This window comes from Dama dama, chromosome 28 (genome assembly GCF_033118175.1).
Source record: "Dama dama isolate Ldn47 chromosome 28, ASM3311817v1, whole genome shotgun sequence".
Lineage (NCBI taxonomy): Eukaryota > Metazoa > Chordata > Mammalia > Artiodactyla > Cervidae > Dama > Dama dama.
In genome coordinates, this window is record NC_083708.1 from 25,780,003 (window position 1) to 25,805,007 (window position 25,005).

The window sequence follows — 25,005 nt, forward strand, 5'->3', positions numbered from 1 at the left end:
CTTCCCAGAATGTCTTCCTGTTTTGTTGGAAGTAATCTGTTCTTCTACAAAGTCAAAGAACCTAACAGCAGCATTTTACTTCTAAGACCCACTACTGCATTTATGGAGATTTGTGTGCAAACGAAGTCCATAGCATCTGTACTATAAAGTGCATGCTGAGTCACTTCAGTCCTGTCTGACTCTGCAACCCCATGGACTGGAACCCCCAGGCTCCTCTGTCCGTGGGATTCACCAGGCAAGAATACTGGAGTGGGTTGCCATCCCCTCCTCCAGGAAGAGGTACTATAAAATACCTGAGGACATCTCAATAGCACTGACCACTTAACCTCATTCATGTTTGCTTTTCTCTAGATCAAGGGGCAGAAAGATAAGCCATCCCCACTCTAGATAATTCTAAAACAAACAGTGCTGAGGATAGCAGCTTGCGTTTAGGAAACTACAGGACTCCCTTAGAATCTAAGAGGCAATTATTTAGCCAGAGAAATGCACCAAATGGAAAGAAGATCTCTTTAATATAAACCATAAAGATTTTGTCAAACGTTTCATTCTTAAAGAATATGTCTGCTTCTTAACCAACCAAAAAAAAAAAAAAAGTCTGAAAATGTACTGGGAAGATGAGAATTTAAGGGGCAAATATCATCCACCTGATTGTAAAACTATAAAGTTGAAAGTCATCCTTGACACCGCCATCCTTCACAGCCAATCCAAGTTACCATTTTTTCCTTCCCAAGTATTTCTTAACTCTATTTACTTTTGTCCCCCTGGCTGACCTTTACCCTAATCCATTCTCCCTAGGAGGGCTTCCCATGAAGGGGAGAAGAGGCAGAGGGGGCCAAAGAGAGGAACAGCAGGTAGGGACTTAAGTTTTAGTTCTCTTCTGAAAGTGGTAGGCTTTGCATGGGGAGTGGGCCTTCACAGCATCCACTCTGCAATATTATATATTTGGTGTCACAAGGGATTTACATGTCTGGCTTGTTTCCTTTCTGGAGAATGGGAAGGACCACACTACCTAGCTCATGGAACTGCTATGAAGCAGTGAGTCAACTCATGTAAAGCACAAAGAGCAGAAACAGGGACGCAGTGAGCAAACTCTGCTGGGTTGACTATCACCTGCTAGGCTGAGAGCTTTCTTCAGGCCCTCACTGGCAACTCACTCCAGGATTCTTGCCTGGGAAAACCCATGGACGGAGGAGCCTGGTAGGCTACAGTCCATGGGGTTGCAGAGAGTTGGACACGACTGAGCGACTTCACTTCACTACTTGACTAGGCTGGGAGCTTCCTTCAGGCTCTCACTACACTGTGGTCCTCTTCTTATCAGTTAGATGGTTGCAATTTTTCCATTTAGTTATCAAATAACTCTCAAATTAATGCCCGTCTCTTCCTCCACTATAAATGTCACAAAGCAGGGATCCAGGCCATGTTTGTCCCGCCTAGCACAGTGCTTGGCAAAGGAAAGCACTGGAGTGTTTGTTAAGTAAATCTCACAAGTAAAGCAAACGGATAACACTGGTGGGTCCAGTCTGATGCATGTTTCCTACGTGCTGTAGTTTTTCTCTCCAACCTCACTGAATAACAGATTCACTTGGGAAGCTTTCAAATAAACCCAGGCCCAGGCCCCAGAGATTCCAGTTTGCTGGATCTGGAATGGGCCAGGGCCTGTATTTAAAACTGCAAATAATTCTCATTGGCAAAGCAGGTTGGAAAGCTCCAGCTGTTCCTACCTGCTTCAGTTTAGGAGTGAAGGCCTCTGACCTGATCTCAACTTTTGAATTAGACTAAGAAGCTCCCCAGGGGCTTCCCAGGAGGCACAGGCATAAAGAATCTGCCAGCCAGTGCAGGAGACACAAGACATGAAGGTTCGATCCCTGAGTTGAGAAATTTCCCCTGGAAGAGGGCATGGCAACCCACTCCAGTATCTTGCCTGGAAAATTCCATGGAAGGTGGAGCCTGGTGGGCTACAGTTCATGGGGTTGCAAAGGGTCCAACACGACTGAGCACACATACAAAAATTCCCCACCCTTGGTTGAATTCTCCTTTCCCATTTAGATTGAAAGTGGAGGAAAAATACTGGAAGCAACAGCTTTATGGACAAGATCTTGGCTGATGGAAAGAATGAGAATGGTTCGTACTGTTCAGACCATTCTAAGCCTGGCAGCCAAACCTGTTGGGTGACTCCAGACCCAGCATCTGCCAAGTCTCTCTCATGTAGGACACTTAAGCCCCTGAAAGGGGAGCACATAGGGTCGTGAACCTCTTCTTTTTTAAATTTTTTAAACGGGGCTCTTATTTGATTTAAAAGCCTACATAGAATTTCCCGTGGAAGAAAGGTGGTGATGATTGTTCTAAAGCCTGAAAAAGGCTGAACTCCGCATCCATTCCTTCTCTGCGTTGCTCCCAAGAGAGACTCTACAGAGTCAGAGACTTCCCACCAGTCTCCTGCTCCACATTCGTCCATCTCTGCTTCTTTACACATTCCATTTACTTCCATTCTGGCACGATTCCACCGGGATTCCCTAACCCTTCTCTGCTGGCGACCTCAAGACACCAGGCTGCCCTCGGCGAAGCCCTCTCCGGCTCCTGGAGCCAGCGACCCGCGGAGCTCAAAGGCCCCGCGCGCCAAGGGAGACAGAGGTCTCCCCCCGATCGAAGGAAACCGGGACCCTCGCGTCAAGCTGCGAACATCAGCCGGCGGGTAACGCACTCCGGCGCCTCAGAAGGCAGGTCTCCGCGCCGCAAACCCCTCGCGTGTCCGGGAGACCCGGGGTCTCCGCGGAGCCAGCCCCTCGGCGCGCGCTGCGCTCAGCCTGGGATTCGGGGGGTGCAGGACGCGAACCCACCGTGTACCGCAGGAGTCGTCGCGTCCCCTCCCTACTCCCCGCGGGGAGAAGGGGACGAAAGGGGTTCTCCGGACCCTGCCCAACAGGTCCCGCGGGCGCCCGCGAGGTGTGGGAAGCGTGAGCGCGACTGGCCGGGAAAGAAGTCGAGCAATCCCGGGGCGCGTTTCCTGTCGAGGGTCCTCTCCACTGGTCCCCAGCCCACAGCACATCCTGAGTTTGGGGGAGCAGGAATTGTCCCGCAGGCGCGGGGAGGAGTAGAGTGGTGGACACATGGGCTGAGGTCACCCATCCGCTCGGCCGGGGAGCAAAGTTAGGTGCTGCGGGGAAAGGGCCTTTGGGAGCCCCAGGGCCTGACCCTCGGGGCGATCGGCGACCACTCACCTTGAGCCTGCGCCTCCATGGTGGCCGACTTCGGACTGAGAGTGGCGGGGACACCCGGCGCCTGGCGGAGAAGCGGCGGCGGCGCCGGAGCTCGGAAGGCAGCTGGCCGCGTCCTCTCCCCGCACGCGTGTAGCGAGCGCGGCGTGGAGCGGGTGGGGGACGCCGGGCGGCCTCTGCTGCCCGCTCCCGGTTACCTCCGCCCCTTCCAGTCTACCTGGCCCAGACCGCGCGGCGGTGCAGCCCACCGCTGGGCGCCACCTGCCGGCCGATTCGGGCATCGGGCCGGGGGCGCGCGCTCCGGGCTCAGGGCGCGTGCTCCGCCCGGTGATGTCTGAAGCAGGCTCGAGGTCCGAGGTGCCTTCAATTTTTTTTTTTTTTTTTGGAAATACATTTTTTGATACCCACTTTCTATAGTTCATTGAAATAATCCACAAACATAAAAGCATTTTTCTTTTGGGTATCACCGAGGTCCATGTAAATAATCGTCAGAATCGTCTGCCGGTTCACAGACCTGAATATTGATATATCATTAAACAGCGACCCTTATACACTCTAGTGGTTCGGTGGCTCTGGAATCTATGCCAACGGAACATGTGAGGTAAAATTATGTGTACGTTTAAATCAAGGAAAAGGGTATCAATTATGCTGTCAGAATACTGGAGATGAAAGGGTATGTGTGTATTTATGGGACAGTTTCTTATGAATTCCATTGCTGGCCAATGGCTAGATCCATGGGCTTGCAGCATAGGGGGACAATGCTCTGAAGAGAGAAAGGAAAGGGGCTTTACAATAAGGGATCCTTCCTTCTGGTGGAAATACAGTGGGAGGCTCCTCTGACCCTCTGGACTCAATACTTTTTTGTCAACTTGTTAGTATATAACTTTGTCAAATGTGTGTTTCTGTTTAAAAATACTTTATTTACTACATACTGTTCACTCACTAATATTGAACTCCCCCAGCCCACAGCACTATTAAGCTTATTTAACTTAGCAGAATTGAATAGAAGCTTATTCAATATCTGCATTTCTCCCTAAGGCACAGACAGCCTTCAGGCACTTAGGATACCCCACAGCTCTTTAGCACTAGGCTTGGTGCTTGCGTGCATGAGTGCTAAGTCCCTTCAGCTGTGTCAGACTCTGCGACCCTAGCCCTTAGCTAGGACCTTAGCCCACAGCTAGGACCTTAGCCCACCAGGCTCCTCTGTCCATGGGATTCTCCAGGCAAGAATACTGGAGTGGATTGCCATGCCCTTCTCCAGGGGATCTTCCCAACCCAGGGATTGAACCCAGGTCTCTTAGTCTCCTGCATTGGCAGGTGGGTTCTTTACCACTAGCACGACCTGGGAAGCCCCAAAGATCAGCCTGCTGCGCTGGCTGGGGATTGAACCCAGGTCTACTGCTTGGAAGGCAGCTATGTTCACCACTATACCATCAACTAGTCATGGAGGCCTTTTTAAATAGTAGAACTAGCCTTCATAGTAGCCTTCATTGTAGTCTGTGAGAAGCGCACTTGTGTACCATCTGAGAGCTGAAACAAAAAGGTGGCAGTTAGCCTTTTGATTCCTTTGCCAGGAGGTATATACCAGTCCCCCTAACTTTTTCAGGGCTCTGCCCTTGTCCAGGAGGGACCATGAAAGCGCTCTATTGATTCTGGTATCACACATTTTCATAGGGAGGCAAATTCACAGATACAGAATCTGCCAATAAAAAGCATCAATTTTTCTAATCTGAAGCCCATGGGCTGTACCTGTAGGTTAATGAAGCAGTCACATTTTTGAGACAAAAGACTAGAAATTTACATTTCTGTTCCTAGCCTGACCTGACCTGGCAATGTGACCAGAAAGCATGGCAGGGACTAAGAAACATCAACTCCTGCTGCACCTCCTCAGATCTTTAGCTGTCGCGGTATCTCTTCCTCCCATCTATACCACCTTCATCTGCAAAATACAATGTAGTGTTGACTTACATTTCGTCTTGAAGGATTTGCTGTATTGCTCAGTTGTTGTTTTGTCCTCTCTTAGATGGGAAAATCTGTCAGGGTCCAGCGCGGGTCTCATATTAAAAGTGTGAAAGTGTTAGTCACTCATTCGTGTCCGACTCTTTGTGACTCCGTGGACTGTAGCCCACCAGGCTCCTCTGTTGGTCGAATTTTCTAGGCAAGTGGGTTGCCATTTCCTTCTCCAGGGAATCTTCCTAACCCAGGGATTGAACCCAGGTCTCCTGCATTGCCAATGTGGGTCTTTATACTGAGCCTCTCGTTGCCTGCCAAAGAGCCTTATAAAATAGCTATAAAATGATTTATTGAATCAACAACTAGTAGGTTCTATAGTTACTCTCAGAATATAGTCTAATAAACATTAAGAGAGACATTTTTTTGCTTGAAAGAGGAACAGTCATAATTGCCTGGAACATGTGTAAACACATCAGTGTTTCTTGTTGTATTGAAGAGGTCCCTGATTTGTAATCATTGCCATTAAAATTCCTCTATAGAACACCAAGCATGGGTTTTGAATGGTTTTTGGTGATAGCTAACAAGGATGTGCCAAAGGATGAATCAGAATTGGTGATTAAATAACTTTTTAGAGCCTATTTCATTGTTCTGGTCCTCTCTACCCTGGAGATTAAACAACAGGTTAGAGTTGACTTCTAGCAGTTAAAAGGAGCTAAAAATAGATAATGACTTTCCACCTTGAGTCATCTAAACTTCTTCTAAGCTCTGACTCATTTTTCTGATTTACAAAATGTTAAAGTCTGCCCTCTTGATGTCTTCTATCACTGTTCATAATAAGAAAATATTGATATTGATTCAGAAACAGCTACTGAAGCTCTTCTATGTGCCAAGGACTGTGCTAGATACTAAAGATACATTAAGAGGCATGATCCTTTTTACCCAGGGAGTTCATGGACTCATGAGAAGGCAGATGCTCTATAAAGCAGTGCAGTATAATAGGTCCCGTGCCAGAGTTAAGCCAAGTATGCACCTGGGCAAATAAGGGAGCTCTCCTAACTCAGATGGAGGAGGAGACAAAGGAAGGTTCCTTTGAGGATGCTTGCCTCTGCTGAGTCTTGAAGGATGGAGGAATTAACCGGGTTAATGGTTTAGTCAAGGGAGATTGTGTTTACGTCTTCCTTTTTCTTGGCACTTAGGATGGTGAATTTTCTTCACTTCTTTAAAGCTAAGGAAACAGCCATCTTCACCATTGTATTCTTTGTCTCTGTAGATAATTCACCTGGAAAACAATAGGTGTGTATTTGATTAATGAAAACCTGTTCACTCCTCCACAATTGATCTTTCTTCAGAGGTGGAGATGCAGTGGGAATCTTATGTGTACAAAGGGATGGTATACTAACAGTCTTGCCTAAATAAGTTCCTGGGTCACTTAAAACTCCCCAGAGCACACTCAGAGCCGGCTGAGGGAGACCTTGGGAGATGGGCAGAGCAGAGAAATTTGAGGTACAAATAGGAAAGGGCAGATAAATTATGCCACTCTGACCGTGATCCTTACTAATACACTGAAGAAGATGCTTTTTTAAAAAAACTAATTGATTTATTTTAATTGGAGGCTAATTACTTTACAACACTGTAGTGGTTTTTGCCATACATTGACATGAATCAGCCACGGGTGTACATGTGTTCCCCATCCCGAAACCCCCTCCCACCTCCCTTCCCATCCCATCCCTCTGGGTCATCCCAGTGCACCGGCTTTGAGTGCCCTGTTTCATGCATCGAACTTGGACTGGTGATCTATTTCACATATGGTAATGTACATGTTTCAATGCTTTTCTATCAAATCATCCCACCCTTGCCTTCTCCCACGGAGTCCAAAAGTCTGTTCTTTACATCTGTGTCTCTTTTGCTGTCTAGCATATAGGGTCATTGTTACAGGCTCAGAGGGTAAAGCCCTGAATAGGGAAGATCCCCTGGAGAAGGAAATGGCAACCCACTCCAGTACTCTTGCCTGGAAAATTCCATGGACTGAGGAGCCTGGTAGTCTATAGTCCATGGGGTTGATAAGAGTTGGACATGACTGAGCAACTTCACTTTGCCATCTTTCTAAATTCCATATATACACATTAATATACTGTGTTGGTGACTTTCTTTCTAACTTACTTCACTCTGTATAACAGGCTCCAGTTTCATCCACCTCACTAGAACTGACTCAAATACATTCTTTTTAATAGCTGAGTAATATTCCATTGTGTATATGTACCACAGCTTTCTTATCCATTCTTCTGCCAATGTACATCTAGGTTGCTTCCATGTCCTGGCTTTTGTAAACAGTGCTGAGATGATCACTGGGGTACACGTGTCCCTTTCAATTCCGGTTTCCTGGGTGTGTATGCCCAGCAGGGGGATTGCTGGGTCATATGTCAATTCTATTTCCAGTTTTTTAAGGAATCTCCACAGTGTTCTCCATAGCGGCTGTACTAGTTTGCATTCCTATCAACAGTGTAAGAGGGTTCCCTTTTCTCCACACCCTCTCCAGCATTTATTATTTGTAGACTTTTTGATAGTAGCCATTCTGAGCAGTGCGAGATGGTACCTCATTGTGGTTTTGATCTGCATTTCTCTGATAATGAATGACGTTGAGCATCTTTTCAAGTGTTTGTTAGCCATCTGTATGTCTTTGGAGAAATGTCTGTTTAGTTCTTTGGCCCATTTTTTGATTGGGTCATTTAGAACATGCTTTTGATGCCTTTTGATGAAAGCACTTTTGATGAAAAGTACTAGTTATGTAACTGGAGGGGGCTTCCTCAGTGGCTCAGTGGGAAAGAATCCACCTGCAATGCAGGAGATGCAGGAGATGCGGGTTCAGTCCTTGGGTCAGGAAGATCCTCTGGAGGAGGGCAGGGCAACCCACTCCAGTATTCTTGCCTGGAGAACCCTATGGACAGAGGAGCCTAGAGGGCTCAGTCTATGGGATCGCGAAGAGCCTGACACGACTGAAGTGACCAAGCGCACACGCACATGTAACTGGAGGCAAGCTTCTGTGCCCCTCTGAGCCTGAGTTTTGGTATTTGTGGCATTTTGTGGCAGGATGTTCTCTGCAGCATTAATTAATGTGTTCTTTCCCTCCCATCCTCTGGGACCAGAGCAGTGTTTCCCAGCCGCTGATTCACCCTCACAACACAGGGAAGGGGCTTTTAAATATTTCTGACCACCTGGCTCCCACTCTGCAGACGTTTAGATTTGAAAGCTCTCTGGGTAATACTGAAAGCTTTCTAGGTAATATTGATATGCTTCCAAGATTGAGAATAGAAACTGTCCACAGTATCTGAAGATGAATATATTAATATGTACACACACACACACACACACACACACACACACACACAGACATATATTCACTATAATTATTACTAATAATTATCATTGTTCCTAGAAGGTAAAATCAAGCACAGATACCTAAAATATGGTAAAGTCACAATTTCAACCTAAGTCTATCTGATGCTAAAGCTTGTGGTTGAAACTAAAATTTAAATACTTAAAGGATATGAAAATTTGAGCTGTCAGATTAAAAAGTCACCACCTGGGTAAACAGAATATAATGAAAAAGAAATGTGAGCAAAGCAAGGATTTTCTGTCCCTCCTTCCAGGGGAGTTGGGGAAGGAAGAGAAGTATGAAGGAGAGCTTAGACATAGGCCTATCTGTTCATCTTACCCTGTCCTTCCCTCCTCCCAGCAGAGCAAAGAAGACTTGGCCCTGACAGTCCCATGGGGAACTCTGATGTCCAAATAGTTTTGAGAAATGTTAGGATAGAATGAGTATCACCTTGAATTTCCCATCCTTCCAAGAGGTGTATGAAAATATCAATGAATTCCCTTGTACCCCATATGAGATATGTTTATCCCTCAAAAACTCCTCAATAAATTGATCATACTATATAAAATCCTTTACAAAAAACCTAGTGTGCAGATTTTGCTTTTTCTAAGTTTCTCCAAAATTTTTAAATGTAGTGTCTGGGTCATAAATTATGCATAGATGTTCAGAGAATTTAGAGGATAAAGGTGCTTTTTTTCCATTGAAAAGAGGCATATTATTTAATTGTACCCTGAGGATTAGTATACACGAATACTAAAACTTACTCCTTTAGACTTTAAAGCTTTAAAATGTAGAATCATTTTAAATTAGCAATCTCTAAAATACATTTAAAACGTATTAATTGGAGGAGCCAAGATGGCGGAGGAATAGGACGGGGAGACCACTTTCTCCCCTACAAATTCACTGAAAGAACAATTGAATGCAGAGCAAACTTCACAAAACAACTTTGGATCATCAGCTGAGGACATCAGGTGCCCAGAAAAGCAGCCCATTGTCTTCAAAAGGAGGTAGGACAAAATATAAAAGATAAAAAGAGAGACAAAAGAGCTAGGGACGGAGACCCATCCTGGGGAGGGAGTCTTAATAGAGGAAGTTTCCAAACACCAGGAAACCCTCGCACTGGCGGGTCTGGGGGAAGTTTTTGAATCTTGGAGGGCAACCTGACTGGGAGGAAAAATAAATAAAACCCTCAGATTACGTGCCTAAAAGCAACTCCCAGCAGAAAAGTACCCCAGACGCCCGCATCCACCACCAGCAAGTGGGGGCGGAATGGAGAGGAGCAGGCGGCATTGCTTAGCGTAAGTACCGGGCCTGAGTGCCCTGAGGGCAATCAGAGGGAGCTTTCGTGAGATACCAACTTACACTGTGGGACAGCAAAAGAGAGAGAGAAAATTAACCGGCCTGAACACACTGCCGGCTGTTTGCAGAACAAAGAGTCTGAGCAAGTCCAGAGAAGAGCTGGCCGGCTGCGGACCAGCCCAGCCCTGCCGGAGGCTGGAGGCAGGGGGGAGGGGAAAGGGGCAGGCTCGGTCCCAAGGACCGCATCCCCTACCGCACTGCAAATGGGCCTCCAGTTTCTAATCAAAGACCTCCTGAGATTCTGGATGGTCGACATCTGCTGGGAGGGTTGCGGCGAGACACAGGGCACAGGCACCCGACCGGCATGGGCAGAAACTGAGACTGGGACCGCGGAGGGGAGAAGGCGCGCCGCACCTGGGAAGAGTGCACCCATCAAGTTCCTGGCTGCCTGAGCCGCTCAGGCGGGGAAGGCACAAAACGCAGGTGCAGCTTTTTGTTCCGCGCTTTTGTGGAACACCCGAGGGCTGGAACTGCGCGCAGCGCAGGGCACGCTCCATATAGAGCAGCCGGGAGCCTGAGCAGCGCAGACGGAGAAAGCAGCGCCAGCCCCTCCCCGCAGCGCAACGGAACTAGCAACCTGAATAAGAGACCACCTCCGCCCGCCTGTGTCAGGGTGGAAATTAGGCACTGAAGAGACCAGCAAACAGAAGCCAAATAAACAAAGGGAACCGCTTCAGAAGGGACCGGTGCAACAGATCAAAATCCCTGTAGAAAACACCGACTACACCGGAAGGGGCCTGTAGATATCGAGAAGTGTAAGCTGGAACGAGGAGCTATCTGAAACTGAACGGAACCCACACTGACCGCAACAGCTCCAGAGAAATTCCTAGATATATTTTTACCTTTTTTTTCTTTTCTTTTCTCTCTTTATTTTCTTTTAAAATTCCCTATTACTCCCCCATTACTCCTTAACTTTCATTTTCATATATTTTTATGATTTTTTTAATTAGGAAAAAAATTTTTTTTCTTGTTTTATTTTTTCTTTTCTTTTTCTCTTATTTTCTTTTAAAGTCATCTGTTACTCCTCTACTACTTCTTAATTTTGATTTTCATTTCACTATGACCTTGCAAAAAAACAAAAAAAAAGAGAAGTCCTATTTTTAAACCGAACTTCATATATATTTCTAAAATTTTTTGTGTTTTTGTTTTTGTTTTTAATATTGTATTTTTAAAAGTCTAACCTTTACTCTAGATTTTTAATCTTTTTTTTTCAAGCATGTGATATAAATTTTGGACATTTAAGAATCCAATATTCAGTTCCTATTTTTATTCAGGAGTGTGTTGATTACTCTCTCCCACTTTTGACTCTCCGTTTTCTACCTCAGAACACCTCTATTTCCTCCCTTCCCCTTCTCTTCCCAATTCAATTCTGTGAATCTCTGTGGGTGTCTGGGCTACGGAGAACACTCTGGGAACAGATAACTGTGTAGATCTGTCTCTCTTCCCTTGAGTCCCCCTTTTTCGCCTCCTGCTCATCTCTATCTCCCTCCTCCCTCTCCTCTTTTTCATGTAACTCTGTGAACCTCTCTGGGTGTCCCTCACGGGGGAGAATCTTTTCACCATTAACCTAGAAGTTTTATTACCAGTGCTGTATAGGTGGAGAAGTCTTGAGACTACTGGAAGAATAAAACTGAAATCCAGAGGCAGGAGACTTAAGCCCAAAACCTGAGAACACCAGAAAACTCCTGACTACATGGAACGTTAAGTAATAAGAGACCGTCCAAAAGCCTCCATACCTACACTGAAACCAACCACCACCCAAGAGCCAGTAAGTTTCAGAGCAAGACATACCATGTAAATTCTCCAGCAACGCAGGAACATAGCCCTGAGTGTCAACATACAGGCTGCCCAAAGTCACACCTAACACATAGACCCATCTCAAAACTCATTACTGGGCACTCCATTGCACTCCAGAGAGAAGAAATCCAGTTCCATGCACCAGAACACTGACACAAGCTTCCCTAACCAGGAAACCTTGACAAGCCAATCGTCCAACCCCACCCACTGGGTGAAACCTCCACAATAAAAAGGAACCACAGACCACCAGAATACAGAAAGCCCACTCCAGACACAGCAACCTAAACAAGATGAAAAGGCAGAGAAATACCCAACAGGTAAAGGAACATGAAAAATGCCCACCAAGTCAAACAAAAGAGGAGGAGACAGGGAATCTACCTGAAAAAGAATTTAGAATAATGATAATAAAAATGATCCAAAATCTTGAAAACAAAATGGAGTTACAGATAAATAGCCTGGAGACAAAGATTGAGAAGATGCAAGAAATGTTTAATAAGTACCTAGAAGAAATAAAAAAGAGTTAATAAAAATGAATAATGCAATAAATGAGATCAAAAACACTCTGGAGGGAACCAAGAGTAGAATAACGGAGACAGAAGATAGGATAAGTGAGGTAGAAGATAAAATGGTGGAAATAAATGAAGCAGAGAGGAAAAAAGAAAAAAGAATCAAAAGAAATGAGGACAACCTCAGGGACCTCTGGGACAATGTGAAACGCCCCAACATTCCAATCATAGGAGTCCCAGAAGAAGAAGACAAAAAGAAAGGCCATGAGAAAATACTCGAGGAGATAATAGCTGAAAACTTCCCTAAAATGGGGAAGGAAATAGCCACCCAAGTCCAAGAAACCCAGAGAGTCCCAAACAGGATAAACCCAAGGCGAAACACCCCAAGACACATATTAATCAAATTAACCAATATCAAACACAAAGAACAAATATTAAAAGTGGCAAGGGAGAAACAACAAATAACACACAAAGGGATTCCCATAAGGATAACAGCTGATCTATCAATAGAAACCCTCCAGGCCAGAAGGGAATGGCAGGACGTACTGAAAGTAATGAAAGAGAATAACCTACAACCTAGATTACTGTACCCAGCAAGGATCTCATTCAGATATGAAGGAGAATTCAAAAGCTTTACAGACAAGCAAAAGCTGAGAGAATTCAGCACCACCAAACCAGCTCTTCAACAAATGCTAAAGGATCTTCTCTAGACAGGAAACACAGAAAGGCTGTATAAACGTGAACCCAAAACAACAAAGTAAATGGCAACGGGACCATACCTATCAATAATTACCTTAAATGTAAATGGGTTGAATGCCCCAACCAAAAGACAAAGACTGGCTGAATGGATACAAAAACAAGACCCCTATATATGCTGTCTACAAGAGACCCATCTCAAAACAAGAGACACATACAGACTAAAAGTGAAGGGCTGGAAAAAAATATTTCACGCAAATGGAGGCCAAAAGAAAGCAGGAGTCGCAATACTCATATCAGATAAAAAAGACTTTCAAATAAAGGCTGTGAAAAGAGACGAAGAAGGACACTACATAATGATCAAAGGATCAATCCAAGAAGAAGATATAACAATTATAAATATATATGCACCCAACATAGGAGCACTGCAATATGTAAGGCAAACGCTAATGAGTATGAAAGAGGAAATTAATAGTAACACAATAATAGTGGGAGACTTTAATACCCCACTCAAAACTATGGATAGAGCAACTAAACAGAAAATTAAAAAGGAAACACAAAGTTTAAATGACACAATGGACCAGCTAGACCTAATTGATATCTATAGGACATTTCACCCCAAAACAATCAACTTCACCTTTTTCTCAAGTGCACATGGAACCTTCTCCAGAATAGATCATATCCTGGGCCACAAATCTAGTCTTGGTAAATTCAAAAAAATTGAAATCATTCCAGTCATCTTTTCTGACCACAGTGCAGTAAGATTAGATCTCAATTATAGGAAAAAAAAAATTGTTAAAAATTCAAACATATGGAGGCTAAATAACACGCTTCTGCATAACCAACAAATCATAGAAGAAATCAAAAAAGAAATCAAAATATGCATAGAAATGAATGAAAATGAAAACACAACAACCCAAAACCTATGGGACACTGTAAAAGCAGTGCTAAGGGGAAGGTTCATAGCATTACAGGCTTACCTCAAGAAACAAGAAAAAAGTCAAATAAATAACCTAACTCTACACCTAAAGCAATTAGAGAAGGAAGAAATGAAGAACCCCAGGGTTAGTAGAAGGAAAGAAATCTTAAAAATTAGGGCAGAAATAAATGCAAAAGAAACTAAAGAGACCATAGCAAAAATCAACAAAGCTAAAAGCTGGTTTTTTGAAAAAAATAAACAAAATTGACAAACCATTAGCAAGACTCATTAAGAAACAAAGGGAGAAGAACCAAATTAACAAAATTAGAAATGAAAATGGAGAGATCACAACAGACAACACTGAAATACAAAGGATCATAAGAGACTACTACCATCGCTTCTCAGCCTTTTGGCTAAGGTCAAGTGTAGTATCTGTTCTTATCAGTTTAATATCTGATACGTCCTCTATCCGAGGACAATATATTAAATGGATTTTTGGAATTAGGAGTTGGAATAGGAGCTTGCTCCATCCACTCCACGCATCGACCTGGTATTGCAGTGCTTCCAGGAACGGTAGAAAAAGAAAAAGAAAAAAAAAAAAAAAAAGAGAGAGACTACTACCAGCAGCTCTATGCCAATAAAATGGACAATTTGGAAGAAATGGACAAATTCTTAGAAAAGTATAACTTTCCAAAACTGAACCAGGAAGAAATAGAAGATCTTAACAGACCCATCACAAGCAAGGAAATTGAAACGTAATCAGAAATCTCCAGCAAACAAAAGCCCAGGACCAGATGGCTTCACAGCTGAATTCTACCAAAAATTTAGAGAAGAGCTAACACCTATCTTACTCAAACTCTTCCAGAAAATTGCAGAAGAAGGTAAACTTCCAAACTCATTCTATGAGGCCACCATCACCCTTATTCCAAACCCAGACAAAGATGCCACAAAAAAAAGAAAACTACAGGCCAATATCATTGATGAACATAGATGCAAAAATCCTTAACAAAATTCTAGCAAACAAAATCCAACAACATATTAAAAAAATCATACACCATGACCAAGTGGGCTTTATCCCAGGAATGCAAGGATCCTTTAATACCCGCAGATCAATCAATGTAATACACCACATTAACAAATTGAAAGATAAAAACCATATGATTATCTCAATAGATGCAGAGAAAGCCTTTGACAAAATTCAACATCCTTTTATGGTTAAAACTCTCCAGAAAGCAGGAATAGAAGGAACATACCTCAACATAATAAAAGCTATATATGACAAACCCACAGCAAGCATCACCCTCAAAGGTGAAAAATTGAAAGCATTTCCCCTGAAATCAGGAACAAGACAAGGGTGCCCACTCTCACAACTACTATTGAACATAGTTTTGGAAGTTTTGGCCACAGCAATCAGAGCAGAAAAAGAAGTTAAAGGAATCCAGATAGGAAAAGAAGAAGTGAAACTCTCACTGTTTGCAGATGACATGATCCTCTACATAGAAAACCCTAGAAACTCTACCAGAAAATTACTAGAGCTAATCAACGAATATAGTAAAGTTGCAGGATATAAAATTAACACACAGAAATCCCTTGCATTCCTATACACTAATAATGAGAAAACAGAAAGAGAAATTAAGGAAACAATACCATTCACCATTGCAACAAAAAGAATAAAATACTTAGGAGTATATCTACCTAAAGAAACAAAAGACCTATACATAGAAAACTATAAAACACTGATGAAAGAAATCAAAGAGGACACAAACAGATGGAGAAACATACGGTGTTCATGGATTGGAAGAATCAATATTGTCAAAATGGCTATACTACCCAAAGCAATCTATAGATTCAATGCAATCCCTATTAAGCTACCAATGGTATTTTTCACAGAACTAGAACAAATAATTTCACAATTTGTATGGAAATACAAAAAACCTCGAATAGCCAAAGTAATCTTGAGAAAGAAGAATGGAACTGGAGGAATCAACCTGCCTGACTTCAGACTCTACTACAAAGCCACAGTCATCAAGACAGTATGGTACTGGCACAAAGACAGAAATATACATCAATGGAACAGAATAGAAAGCCCAGAGATATATCCACAAACCTATGGACACCTTATCTTTGACAAAGGAGGCAAGGATATACAATGGAAAAAAGACAACCTCTTTAACAAGTGGTGCTGGGAAAACTGGTCAACCACTTGTAAAAGAATGAAGCTAGAACACTTTCTAACACCATACACAAAAGTAAACTCAAAATGGATTAAAGATCTAAATGTAAGACCAGAAACTATAAAACTCTTAGAGGAGAACATAGGCAAAACACTCTCCGACATAAATCACAGCAGGATCCTCTATGACCCACATTCCAGAATATTAGAAACAAAAGCAAAACTAAACAAATGGGACCTAATGAAACTTAAAAGCTTTTGCACAACAAAAGAAACTATAAGCAAGGTGAAAAGACAGCCCTCAGATTGGGAGAAAATAATAGCAAACAAAGCAACAGACAAAGGATTAATCTCAAAAATATACAAGCAACTCCTGAAGCTCAATTCCAGAAAAATAAATGACCCAATCAAAAAATGGGCCAAAGAACTAAACAGACATTTCTCCAAAGAAGACATACAGATGGCTAACAAACACATGAAAAGATGCTCAACATCACTCATTATCAGAGAAATGCACATCAAAACCACAATGAGGTACCATTACACGCCAGTCAGGAAGGCTGCTCTCCAAAAGTCTACAAGCAATAAATGCTGGAGAGGGTGTGGAGAAAAGGGAACCCTCTTACACTGTTGGTGGGAATGCAAACTAGTACAGCCGCTATGGAGAACAGTGTGGAGATTTCTTAAAAAAAAACTGGAAATAGAACTGACATATGACCCAGCAACCCCACTTCTGGGCATAAACACCGGGAAACCAGATCCAAAAGAGACACGTGCACCCCAGTGTTCATCGCAGCACTGTTTATAATAGCCAGGACATGGAAGCAACCTAGATGCCCATCAGCAGACGAATGGATAAGAAGCTGTGGTACATATACACCATGGAATATTACTCAGCCATTAAAAAGAATTCATTTGAAACAATTCTAATGAGATGGATGAAACTGGAGCCCATTATACAGAGTGAAGTAAGCCAGAAAGATAAAGAACATTACAGCATACTAACACATATATATGGAATTTAGAAAGATGGTAATGATAACCCTATATGCAAAACAGAAAAAGAGACACAGATGTACAAAACAGACTTTTGGACTCTGTGGGAGAAGGCGAGGGTGGGATGTTTCGAGAGAACAGCATCGAAACATGTATATTATCTATGGTGAAACAGATCACCAGCCCAGGTTAGATGCATGAGACAAGTGCTCGGGCCTGGTGCACTGGGAAGACCCAGAGGGATCGGGTAGAGAGGGAGGTGGGAGGGGGGATCGGGATTGGGAATACATGTAAATCCATGGCTGATTCTTGTCAATGTATGACAAAACCCACTACAATATTGTAAAGTAATTAGCCTCCAAATAATAAAAATAAATGAAAAAATAAAATGAAATAAAATGTATTAATTTTCTAAGGTTTTCTTAACCTTAACACTGTTGCTATTTTTAAAGTCTTTAACTGAATTTGTTTCAATATTGCTTCTGTTTTATGTTTTGGTTTTTTGGCCACGAGGCATGTAAGATCTTAGCTCCTTGGCCAGGGATCGATCCTGCAGCTCCCCCGCAATGGAAGGCGGAGTCTTAACCACTGGACTGCCAGGGAAGGGCCTGTTGCCATTTTTCACTTGCTAACTCTTTCTTGTGCTATAGGATGGATAGGAACTTCCCTGACCTTTGTTCACTAGACACCAGTAGCAACTCTTCGGTTTGGGCAATCAAAAACGTCTCCATGTTGCCAAACGTCTTCTGGCAGGCCAAGCCGCCCCCAGGTAACAGCCATGATTTTATTTCTTGAAGTCATTATGAATAGAATCATATGAATAGAGATGCTTACCCTGGGTGGGTAAGGAGGCCCCCACAGTACAAGGAGGCTTCCCAGGTGGCGCTAGTGATTAAGGACCCGCCTGCCAGTGCAGGAGACAGAAGAGACGTGGGTTTGAGCCCTGGGTCGGGAGGATCCCCTGGAGGAGGGCATGGCAACCCACTCCAGTATTTTTGCCTGGAGAATCCCATGCATAGAGGAGCCTGGTAGGCTACAGTCCATAGGGTTGCAAAGGGTCGGAGACGACTAAATCGACTTAGCACACACAGCATAGGGAGGGCCTCTGGGCCTAGCAAGGAGGGGTTCTTGCCTTTCATTTCCACACACAGCTGCTCTGGAGCCTTCCTGTCATCTTCTTCCCTTGTCATCAATCATTCCTTATCTTCAGCCTGCACAGACATCATGGTCCAAAAAAGGACTAAGAGGGGCTTTACCTTGTTCCTAAGGAGAGAGGGCGAGAGAAGGCAGAATGATCCCTGTGGCTTTTCTCTGTACATCTGCATGAGGAAAGTGCTAGAAGTCCATTCTCTTTTTTGAGGTTGAACGGGTCCATATCAGTTCTGCTCAGGTACGCACTTGACCTTCCAGTGACAGCATTCTTAGCCCAACCTCTTTTCTTGGGAGGTGGATAACACAGAGGAATGGGGAAGACATCACTTATATGGACCTTCAGGTTGGAACGTGACCATCAGACACAAAGAATCTGAGACTCTGGCAAGAAAGAAGCCTTGTCCTGCACCCGTCATTTGAGAGGTAGCATCGGGCTTCCCTGATAGCTCAGTTGATAAAAGAATCCGCCAGCAATGCGGGAGATCTAGGTTCGATCCCTGAGTTGGGAAGATCCCCTGGAGAAGGGAATGGCTACCCACTCTAGTATTCTGGCCTGGAGAATTCCATGGACTGTATAGTCCATGGGGTCACAAAGAGTCGGACACAACTGAGGAAATTTCACTTTCACTTTCTTTCATTTGGTTTTCTTAGATTTAAAAACCTGCAGTTTGCCAAAGTCTGCTATTTCCAGGCTGTTGTTTTTGGTTTTTTGGGGTAGTTTTTTTTCTCTGCTTAGTGTTTTGTTTTTAAAACATTTTATTTTGTATTGGAGTGTAGTCAATTAACAATGCTGTGACAGTTTCAGGTGAACATCGAAGGGACTTGGCCTTACGTATACATGTATCCGTTCTCCTCCAGACTCTCCCCCCATCCAGGCTGTCTCATAACACGGAGCAGAGTTCCATGTGTCATATAGCAGGTCCTTGTTGGGTATGTGTTTCGGTTTAGTATTTGTTGGGTTTCCAAAAATGCTCAACTCTTTCAGTAGCACTCAGGAAAGAGAGAAAGGGAGTGTGTTGTCAACTAGAGCTAGGCCAGCACAGGACGTGGCCAGGGTGACAAAAACACAGAAGCTCCAAAACAGGCACAAAAGGACGGGATGAAAAGACAAGGTCTCTACTACACAGTTCTCTCATTATTTGTGTTTTCCCCCCATTCCTTAGAGGATTTCCGATTTGTTTATTGAAAAGTGCAATTTCATTACAAAAGGCGCCAACAAAGGCTTGCTGCTGGTGAGATGGCTCTTGTGGTCTAGTGGCTGTCTTTGTCAGGGTTTGACCTCTAGATAAATGGATATGACCACACCATTCTTGTAAAACAAACGCAGAAAGGCAGGTAGGGGCCGTGCTTTTTCGAACACAATGTACACTTCTGGCTTCATTGTTTGTAAATGACATTGAAAAATTAGAGAAAGGTTAAGTATAATGTCACAGAGATTATCGATAAGGTCCTGAGGGATAGTTTTACAGGAGCTAGGAGGCTTATTTATTTGGTTTAGCGGAAATCTGGATGATAACTTTTTAAAACATTTTTTTAATTGAAGGATAATTGCTTTACAGAATTTTATTGTTTTCTGTCGAAACTCAACATGAATCAGCCATAGGTATACATATATCCCCTCCCTCTTGAAGCGCCCTCCCATCTCCCTCCCCATCCCACCCCTCCAGGTTGATACAGTTTCCTGTTTGAGTTTCCTGAGCCACACAGCAAATCTTAATGACAGTCTACACCTGTTGTCCACGGCTACAGGATAGATCACAGACAACACTGCAAGATGGCAAAGGATTGTTTCATGACCGTGATCGCTGTTTTCTAAACTTCAAAGTGACATTGGCACCCTGAAATCATCCAGACTGGGTCTTAAGTAAATGTTATAGACAATACAAATTGATCATGAAAACTACAGTAGGTCAATAAGAACATGTCAACATAACCTTTGTTACACTGGAGATGCGTGTGTGCTCAGTCATGTCCGACTCTGTGAGTCTATGGACTGTCGCCCACCAGGCTCCTGTGTCCATGGAATTTTCCAAGAATACTGGGTTGTGTCGCCATTTCCTCCTCCAGCGGATCTTCCTGACCCAGAGATCGAACCAATATCTCCTGAATCTCTTGCACTGCAGGCAGATTCTTTACCACTTGAACCACAGGGAAAGCCCCTCTGTTATACTGGTTTATGTCAAATTCAAGGACCTGGCCTGGTAGGTAGGCTTGTCTTAGTTAAGACTCAATCAAATCTGCTCTGCTAGGGATGTGAATGAGTGAGTAGAATTAACTTGTGGTTTTGCAAACTATAACATGGAAGAAAGCAATTTAAAATTGATTTGAAGTACTGTATATAGCCCAGTATATTTTATATATACTGTGTAGTGCCAATATATTTGTGGAAGAAGAAAAAATAAACCCCAAATTAATTAGCATTAAGAACTATTTTGGAATTGAAAAATTCTTAGAAATACTATAAACTTCAATTGTTCAAATATTCTATTAATTTAATATTGCAGTATATAACAATTTGAATGAAAATGAACATATATGAAAATTGTTCAGGAAAAAACATTTTCTTGAGCTGTCTCTGACTTCTTGTTTTTTCATAGTAAGTTTTCTTCATGAATGAAGAAATATCTGTTTCTCCAGGGAACTTTCCTATGATAAATTGATGAAACAAATAGTACAGGAAAAATTCACAAGTCAAATATATCCCATGTAATATTAAGTCATAATTAGCTTAGGAAGTATTTACATTTTACATTCACAAAATTCAAGCGAATACATTTTATGTTTAAAAAAAACTTTAAATTTTCTTTTGTTGTTTGTATATACAGATTTGTTCTAAGTTCATTTCAAACCTTTAAAAATCTACTGTGAAAATCTGTGAAGTGGTTTTATTAAGACTAAACCATACGTATGTCATTTAATTTCTGTAATATCTATTCCATCCCATTGATCAGCATATCTGTCCTTAGGACAATACTGCAGAATCTTAATTAACAGTATTTTATACTAAATTGCAAATCTGCTCAGGAACAAATTCTAGCTTGTACTTCTTCAAATGTGTCTTGGCCATACATAGCTCTTTATTCTTTCACATACATTTTAGAATTAGCAAGACAAATTCTATAAAAACTGATACTAGAATTTTTATCAAAATATCATAGAATCTATAGATAAATTGAAAGAAATTTGAATCTCCCATTCATGACCATAGTGACCAACTCCATTCATTTATGTCTTTCAATATCTTTCAATTAAGCTTTCAGTTCAGTTCAGTCACTCAGTCATGTCCAACTCTTTGCAACCCATGGACTGCAGCATGTAAGGCTTCCCTGTCCATCACCAACTCCCGGAGCTTGCTCAAACTCATGTCCATCAAGTTGGTGATGCCATCCAACCATCTCATCCTCTGTCATCCCCTTCTCCTCCTGCCCCCAATCTTTCCCAGCATCAGAGTCTTTTCCAATGAGTCAGTTGTTCACATCAGGTAGCCAAAGTATTGGAGTTTCAGCTTCAGCATCAGTCCTTCTAATGAATATTCAGGACTGATTTCCTTTAGGATGGACTGGTTGGATCTCCTTGCAGTCCAAGGGACTCTCAAGAGTTCTCCAATACCACAGTTCAAAAGCATCAATTCTTCAGTGCTCAGTTTTCTTTATAGTCCAACTCATATCCATGCATGACTACTGGAAAAATCATAGCTTTGACCAGATGGACTTTTGTTGGCAAAGTAATGTCTCTGCTTTTTAATATGCTGTCTAGGTTGGTCATGGCTTTTCTTCCAAGGAGCAAGTGTCTTTTAATTTCATGGCTGCAGTCACCATCTGCAGTGATTTTGGAGCCCAAGAAAATAAAGTCAGCCACTGTTTCCACTGTTTCCCCATCTATTTCCCATGAAGTGATGGGACCAGATGCCATGATCTTAGTTTTCTGAATGTTGAGCTTTAACCTAACTTTTTCCACTCTCCTCTTTCACTTTCATCAAGAGGCTCTTTAGTTCTTCTTCACTTTCTGCCATAAGGATGGTGTCATCTGCATATCTGAGGTTATTGATATTTCTCCTGGCAATCTTGATTCCAGTTTTTGCTTCATCCAACCTGGCGTTTCACATGATGTACTCTGCATATAGGTTAAATAAGCAGGGTGACAAGATACAACCTTGACATACTCCTTTTCCTATTTGGAACCAGTCTGTTGTTCCATGTCCAGTTCTAACTGTTGCTTCCTGACCTGCATACAGGTTTCTCAGGAGGCAGGTGAGGTGGTCTGGTATTCCTGTCTCTTTAAGAATTTTCCATAGTTTATTGTGATCCACATAGTCAAAAACTATGTGATCCACACATAGTCAATAAAGCAGAAGTAGATGTTTTTCTGGAACTCTCTTGCTTTTTCAATGATCCAAAGGATGTTGGTATTTTGATCTCTGGTTCCTCTGCCTTTTCTAAATCCAGCTTGAACTTCTGGAAGTTGATGGTTCACTTACTGTTGAAGCCTGGCTTGGAGAATTTTGAGCATTACTTTGCTAACGTGTGAGATGAGTGCAATTGTGCCTGAACATTCTTTGGCATTGCCTTTCCTTGGGATTGGAATGAAAACTGACCTTTTCATTAAACTTTTTCATATCTTTGAACTTTGTTACATTTATTCCTAGGTTCCTTGTATTTTTTGTTGAGTCTAAACTTTATGAAGACTGTTCTTCCATTTGGCTGCCCAGTTTTTGTAGTTAGAAGACCTTTTTTTTTTTTTAATTTCTCTCTGAATGGAAATAAGAATCTGCATATGCTTCCGAGGTAGCTTACTTCCCCAGACATCTTCCCATAATTCACTCCTGTCCTTATATCTCCCCTACTATTTTTTAGCCCTTTCTCTTCATTTAAAAAGTGTATTTAACATTTTTAATAGTTTAAGGATATTTATATTTTTTATTGTGGGATGGTATTAGGATCTCTGATCTATCATATTATGAGAATTAGAGATGTGAGGTTTTTAGTTGCCAAATATTAATTTACTTATGCCAGGTTTTCTCATTCCTAGTTTTCCTTATTTTCTAATCTTTGATGAAGCAATGACTTCACATATAAGTATTATCCTGTTGATCTATGATGAGCTTATAAATGGGCAGAGTGGACAGGCCACCACTTGGGAGTGTTCTGTGCTGTGCTGTGTGCAAAGTCACTTAAGTTGCGTCTGACTCTTTCCAACCCCATGGACTGTAGCCCTCCAGGCTCCTCTGTCCATGGGATTCTCCAGGCAAAAATACTTGAGTGGGTTGCCATTCCCTTTTCCAGGGGATCTTCCCAACCCAGAGATCAAATCCCCATCTCTTATATCTCCTGCATTGGCAGGCAGATTCTTCACATCAATACAGCTCTTTGCCAAAAATTACTGCTAACTCTTGATGATTGACATTCTCCCACAAAGCAATTTTCCAGATAACTTAAATGGCAGTTGTTAAAAAGCAAACACATTCTTACAAATGGTTAATATCACTAATTTATGATCATATATATATGTGTGTGTGTGTGTGCGTGTGTGTGTGTGTGTGTGTGTATGTGTGCGCGTGTGCACGCGCATACCTTAAAAGAGAATTAGAATCCTGTGCTTGATGTTTTGTTTGGGATGAGTGAGGACAGAATGCCACCTTGAAGGGATGATCCAGCTGGAATCTGAGAAAATGGGAGTTAGGAAGCTTGGTCAACAAGACCAGCCATATTGAAATGGGGGATTAATTCTGGGAATTAGTTATAGATAAGGTTGGATAAATTAGTGGAACCCAAGTAGAATCCGGAGTACCAAATGGTTCATACTATCAGGCTCTTGTTCTAATTTTCATTTTGAAAAATAAAACCCAAAGTAATAGTATAAATTAATATTAACAATGTAATTTTAGACTGTTCCACAACAATAAAATAATCTCTCACATATGCATAAAATCTCTTTGGAGAGAGGTGTTATCTTCATCCATCTTCCATCTAAGACAAAGAAACTGAGTCTTAGATTGTTTAACTGGCTTAGGTCAGACAGCTAATAACTGTGGAGCTGGACTATGAACCTAGATTAAATTCCTCAACTTATGTTCTTAACATAGAATCCAGACTGCCTCCTAGTTTCTAATTTTCTTTCCCTCTGTTCCTTGGAACAGTTAAAAAAAAATCACAACCACAGTTCATTCTGTAATAATTTTAGGGACTATTCAGTGAACATATAAATTAAAAACAAAATTCAATTGATTAAATTCACCTGAAATAAATGTCGCATAATATCAATGGAGGAATTTGAAAAGAAGAAAAAATTATGTTGACTTTCTCTTAAAAATGTTGACTTAGCTCTTTATCAGGATGCTTCATTTTCTGCATATCCAATGGTGTCTGTTACCCAATCACCTGTCTTTTTCAGAAGAGAAAGAAAAGGGCTGCTGTATTCATGAGCTGGGTCAACAGTTTAAAACATTCACTAGAAAAATGAACAAAATTAACACAATCTGACAAGCTGCAGGAACTCTCACACAATGTGACATTTCAAACCAGTTCAATAAGGAAAACGAGTAATTATTCCCCATAACTGTCAAATGAGTAGAGCAACTGCTCTAAATGCTGGTTAATAAAATCAGTTTGAGAGCAAACAGGATCCATCAACTTGCTTGAATAATTCAATATCCTCTGGAAAAGATTTTCCTCCCTTTTTATTCCTCTTAAATATTCAAGGAGCTTTGCTTTCTACCTTACAAGATTTTTTTTTTTTCATTCCACCTCTTTCTATCTCCAACTCACTTTTGCCAAAACACTACCATTCACTAATATACATAGACTCACACACAATCTGGTTTTGATAACTCATAATGATAGTAAGAGCCACAATTGATTTCTATTTCA

At 42.1% G+C, this 25,005-nt stretch overlaps 1 protein-coding gene and 1 non-coding gene across 2 annotated transcripts in view; one reads left to right on the top strand and one right to left on the bottom strand.

The window, feature by feature from the left end:
- Positions 1–3,326, bottom strand: part of TPD52L1 (TPD52 like 1) — a 91,979-nt gene extending 88,653 nt beyond the window's left edge. The window contains exon 1 of the mRNA XM_061131662.1: positions 3,219–3,326. Coding sequence (XP_060987645.1) covers positions 3,219–3,237 — 19 coding nt within the window. The 5' untranslated portion in view covers positions 3,238–3,326. The remainder of the gene's footprint in view (positions 1–3,218) is intronic.
- Positions 3,327–14,211: 10,885 nt separating this feature from the next.
- Positions 14,212–14,402, top strand: LOC133048334 (U2 spliceosomal RNA). The gene has a single exon (XR_009691000.1). It is a non-coding gene; the product is annotated as a U2 spliceosomal RNA (small nuclear RNA).
- Positions 14,403–25,005: the final 10,603 nt, after the last annotated feature.